We start from the raw sequence: 6,000 nt of genomic DNA on the forward strand, positions 1-6,000 counted from the left end.
TTTTGAGTGAGCAGAATCTTTCATGTGAGAACCATATTTAATTATTAAATTAACATAATTTTCGAAAATGAAAAATTGAAGACATCAACTAAGGACTAACATTTCCAATTAAAAATTTTTTTACCACACAGAAATTTTGCTGTAATCTCAACAGGATGATGCTTGTGAGGTACGACAGCCATCTACAGTCATGTTGTAATGCAACAACCTGAACCAACAAAGAAAAGGCTAAAGAGATGAAATTAAAGTAAAAATAGACTGAAACTGAAAGTCAGTAGTCAAACTGAAAGTCAAATAGTATTCCTATTACAACAGCACATAATCCTTATGCTGTTTTGCATTCTAAGTATTTTGTCTTATTTCCAGGTTTCTTTAACCTCCCCCCCCCATTTCATTTTCCAATATGGGGAGCCCTTGTATTTGGTTTTTTAGTGACTCCAATTACAAATTTTGAGTTTAATTTCAACTTTTTAAATTTTATAACTCTACTTGCTTTGCATTTCTGTTGCTCTTCTGTTTCATTTTACTTAAACCATATTTTTGTTTTTTCTTTCCCTCTGCATTGTTTCAGATTTTACAAGGTATTTTGACTTTCATAATTTTTTCTCACTTAAACCTGAATTGATGGGCAACATTTGTCTTTAGTTTGTTTGGATTTAGAATTCTTGTTTATTCTAGCTGCAATTGCACCACTTGGTGCAAGTATCTATGCAGTCCCTTCCTGTTGTGAATTGGCTTTCAGTTTTATTCCAGTTTTATTCTCTATTTTAGGTGGGTTTTATTTTTTTCACTAAATTTCCAAATTTTATCTGTTTTATAGCTTAATCTGCATTGCTTTTAAGATTTATAATTTTTTTTTGTTTTCTCCTCAGGTTTTACAAGGCATCTTTTACTAATAAGCATGTTCTTGACTGTTGATATTTCTCAGTTTTACAGGGGCATCCATGGCCAGTTCAATTATAAACTGGCTATGACTGAAATATAACCATTTGGAATTCACAGTAGCCAATGCCTCCCTGGTGAAGGGGTTACTTTGCTTCCCATGTTCTGGTTTCTGGTTTTATTTTGTTATCTTCCTTTATTATTTACTGCTTGAAGTGAGTGTCTACATTTGTCTTCAACTTTGCACATGTTTGGAACCTTTGCCTTATTCCAACTGAAATTGCACCACCTTATGTAAGACTACTTAGTTGTACTTCCTATCATGAATTTAATTTTTTTATTTTCTAGTTTTATTTTTAATTCTCTCTTAGTAGTTTCTTTGTATGTTCATGATGTTCTATTACATCATGATTGGAGGTAGCTGTAGCATCTCAATTGCATGATCTGTTGCAGTTTGCAGCAAAATTCCAACATGCTAAAGTGTTAGAGGGAATTGATAATCATAAGTTGATGACACTATATATAGGGTGTCTCAAAAATACATGGTATAACTTCAGGAATGAGTTCCTCATATGTAGACAATAAAAATATTTTATATCAACATAGTTCCGGAAATGCTTGGTTTCTGAGTTTTGAAGCTCTGTCTATGATGTTCACATCACCTTATAGTAAGTGTTCAAAATTTCCACCTTCTGCCTGAATACAGGCCTCACATCAACGTCTCATGGACTCACGAAGACAATGCCAAATTCCTGCCATGTTTCGTATTGTCTCGCAACCTGCCACAATTCGATTGCAGAGAGTTTCCACATCAGCTACCACAGTCGAATACACCAACAACTTTAAATGGCCCCACAAGAAGACATCTAGTGGGTTTAAATCAGGTGAGTGCGGAGGCCAGGCAGTTGGTTTACCCTCTACTTCAGGAGTCTTAGATCTTGGTCGTCCTCTGTCGGCAACGTGAGGTGTAAAGGTCCCGTGTTCACAAAGGTGGCGATGGATACCTTCAAACGCTTTCCTGTCTGGACATCTTTGTTCTGGGAACCTTTTGCAGTACAAACGACGAGCCTCCAGAGCATTGCCGTCTGCCAAACCGTACATAAAGTGCACATCCGCTTGCTCCTGATTTGAGTACATGGTCGGAATGGAAAACCACCAGATTCTGTCAGTATCTTGTGATGAAGGAAATCACCTGCAGGGGATAAGACATTCCAGTTAATAACTCGGGAACCAAGCATTTCCGGAACTATGTTGATATAAAATATTTTTATTGTCTACATATGAGGAACTCATTCCTGAAGATTTGCCTTGTATTTTTGAGACACCCTGTATATATAAAATTTTTTTTCAAATATTGATTTATTTTGTAGTTCTGTTGTGTAGGGGTTTAACTTACTTAACATAATACTTTTTACACAGTAAAATTCACTTCATAACAACGCTTTCATTCACATTTAAAGTCTAAGGAGTGTTTGAAAAGCTCATGGCTTGAGTATGAAAGGGTAGTGGTACAGTGTTAAAAATTCTGAAATCTGCTAGTGTCATCTCTCACTGCTAAAATCCAATGTATAACACTTCATATAGTAACCCACCAAGTTTCATGCAGCTTCAATAAAGCCTTTTTTAATTAGAGACCCTGAAATCATAAGTTTTTTTTTTTTTTTTTAAGAAAACCCCAAACACAAGATATATTAGAACCTATAGTACTTAGTATTGTGATGAGCTGAAAGGTTAAAAAAATGAAAGATGCTTGTTGACATTAGGAGGTCCCCACGGACAAGAGATGTGAAAATGTATCCCCAATTCACAAAGGTGGATCAAAGGGTGGCAAGACTAATTACAGACCTGTTAGTTTAACTTCTCTGATTAAAGAAGCACTGTAGGATCATTTAGACATCTGGATAAAGAAGCACTACAGGATCATCTAGACTAGATTGCAGTTACAGTTCAGACACAGCATACGATTGTTAAAGGGAAGTCTTGTCTGATCAGTTTGATTCATTACTATGATGTGGTCACAAGGGAACTGGATGCAAAAAATAATTTTGATATCATATACTTAGATTTTAGGAAAGCTTTTGATACTATTACACACGGAAGGCTAGTGTACAAATTGGAACAGTATGGCATTAAGGGCAAGTTGCTTCTGTGGATAAAGGGATGGTTGTGTGGGAGAAGTGACTGAAAGTGGTAATCAATGCTTACTGCTCCTTGTAGACTAATGTTGTTGGTGGAGTCCCCCCCAGGGTTCAGTGTTTGGCCCATTGTTGTTTTATATATTTATCAATGATATTGATGAAGGTATATCAGACTTAATGTCCAAGTTTGCAGATGATACAAAGGTTGGCAGGGTTGTTAATGAAAGTAATGGCAGTATGCTACTGCAACAGGATCTAGTAAGGTTGAGCAGATGGGCTGAGGGTGGCAAATGATGTTTAAAATTGACAAATGCAAAGTACTGTATATGGGTAGCAGTAATGTACCCCAGAGTAATGTACCAACTGTGTGATACTATGCTTAGGTTAGTGGAAAATAAAAAAGACCTGGGTGTTATTGTGCAGTCAGATATGAGGTTTTCTGAGAAGTGCAGACAGGCTGCAAGAGCAGCTTGTGGGGTCTTATCAATGATATATCGGAAATTTGCTAGCAATGATAAGGAGGTGATTATCCCCTTTTGTAAGGCAATAGTCAGCCTACACCTTGAGTATTTACTGCATTCAGGTGTGGAGGCTTCGTTTTAGGAAGGATGTAGAGCTGCTGGAACGAATATGGAGAAGGGCAACAAGATTGGTGTGTGGAACAAAGGGTTGCTCTTATGAAGAAAGGCTTAAGTTTTGCAAATTGCAGCATCTAGAGACTGTGCACATGTGAGGTGATCTGATTGAAGTGTATAGGCCCTTGAATGGTTTGTATAAGCTCAGTGCTGATAGGATTCTTTCTTCTTTCTCTTGCTCAGGTTAGGCACCTGAGGGTGCATAAATTTAAATTGAGGAAAGATAGTTGTGGAATAGATGTGTGAAAATTTGCCTTTAGCCAGCAGGTAGTTGATTGCTGGAACAAACTTCCATCTGTCATTGTGGAAGTTGACAGCTTAAATAAATTCAAGGCAGAACTCGACAAACTTTTGGAGTGAATGGATGGATGAAATGGGAAGGGTTTTTTTTTTTTTTTTTGTCTGATACTGTATAAGCTTGCTTTCTTGAATCAAATGGCTCTATTAATGCTAATGCTAATTAGACTTGAACTTCTGTAGATTGTTTTCAGAAAATATGTGCAAGGGAAGGTTGTTCCAGAAAACGAAATTTAGATGAAAAAATAAAGAAGAAAAAAAAGTTGGTTCTGTGAGGTTGAAGTTGGACAGGAAAAGGATGTGGACTGGTTGCGGCACATGTTCAGACTGCTTTAGAAGCATGAGAGGGGGAATTATAGAAGCCAATTCAGAACAGTACCCATGGAAGTATCTATAGAAAAGGCATGCAGCAGAAACAATGTCTATGAGACAGAGAGCGGGGAAACTCTTTGAGATGGGTAGTTAGTTAACCTAACTGTCCTCTTTTGAATGGAATCTAGAATCCTGAGAGAGGTTTGGGAGCTCACCCCCCTCCTCATATGTGGGAACTATATTCCATGGTAGGGCAGATTTGCGATTTTTACAGAGTAAACAGCTGTTTGGAAGAAAAGTAATGCTAACTTTTTAGGTGCAAAGGAAGCAGTATTTGTAATGTGCTTATGCCAAGCGAGATTAGAAGTCACAGTAATCTCCAGTAGAGATATATGATCTTGCTTAGAAATCAGAGATCATTGAAGATAACCATAGGAGCACAAGAATTCTTTTTGAAAGATATAAGACAGGACTGTGTTTTAGAAGGATTGAAATCAACTAAGTTATCTTTGCCCCACTGGAGAATTATTTGGATATCAGCATTTAAGGAGTTGGTAGTGGATATTTGAGAAGTTGAACAGGAAGGTGGGATGCAATGTGCTATCTTCAGCAAAACTATGGGTAGGATTTCTAGTCAATGGAAGAAGATCATTAATATACAAGAGGAAAGGAGTGGGAGAAAGAACTGAAGCTTGGGGAACACAATCATTAATGGAGAAGATTAAGAGAGAGCCATCTACCATCACCTGCAGCGAATGCCCAATTACAAAACACAGTTGGCAAACTATAAGATGGAAGCCTTTTTAGAAGACCTCTATGCCAAACATGATCAAAAGTCTTTGAACTGTAAAGAACAACTACTTGAGTTTAACCAAACTTTTCAATTCAATTTGGCCATAGATTGGTAACATAAACCAGAATATCACCAGCGGATAAACAGTGAGATAATCCATACTGGCGATCCTTTATCAGTTTCTAGATAGTTTGAGTTTGCAATCAATACATACATTAGAAAGAGTAGAAGTAAGTGCAATGGGACAATAATTGTATGGAAGGGATCCATAAGCCTTTTTGGGAAAAGGTTGAATATGAGCAAATTCCAAGTAGAAAGGAAAATGCCTTTGAATAAGAAAGTGAAAAAAGGTAATACAGACACAGGAGAAAATTCAGGTGCACAGGTTTTGAGAACAAGTGGAGGAATACCATGAGCACCAGGAGCTTTCTTAGCATCAAGATTGTTCAAAATCCTTCTGACATACTTTTGATGGAAGGCCACAAGAGGCATTGATTGGAGTCTACTGGGAATGGTGGGAGGTGGTTTACAAGGTCATCAATACACAAGTTGGAAGAAAAATAGGATGCTAGCAGGTCAGCTTTATCTTTGACTGAAGTGGCAATAGAACACTGATTCACTGATTTTGACAGAAGTGGGAATAGAAATGGACAAAAGTTGTGGCCAATAGCTTTGGCAAGAGATCAGAATGCTCAACTACCATTTGAACAAGAAGCAAGTTTTATATTCTTAGTCTGTTTGAAATCTAGTTTGGACTGATTAATAACTGCTTTACAATTGTTGCAAGCTTTGTTGTAGTCAGAAAATGAACCTGGAGATTTGGATATAAGCCAATTGTGATTTGCAACATTCTTATCTCGAACAGCCTTTGCACATTTATTGGAAAATCAAGGTTTAAATAAAGATGAGATCTTTTATTTAAAGAGTGTGGAATAAAGGATTT

At 37.0% G+C, this 6,000-nt stretch overlaps 1 protein-coding gene across 1 annotated transcript in view; it reads left to right on the forward strand.

Moving 5' to 3' along the window:
• The window catches only part of LOC150078004 (protein diaphanous-like), a 278,573-nt gene that overhangs the window by 130,734 nt on the left and 141,839 nt on the right, over positions 1–6,000 (forward strand). Inside the window, 1 exon segment of the mRNA XM_090384426.1 lies at positions 572–581. Coding sequence (XP_090240552.1) covers positions 572–581 — 10 coding nt within the window.

The sequence above is a fragment of the Mastigoproctus giganteus genome, chromosome 11 (assembly GCF_048544385.1).
Source record: "Mastigoproctus giganteus isolate SK-2022 chromosome 11, ASM4854438v1, whole genome shotgun sequence".
NCBI classification, from domain to species: Eukaryota; Metazoa; Arthropoda; class Arachnida; order Uropygi; family Thelyphonidae; genus Mastigoproctus; species Mastigoproctus giganteus.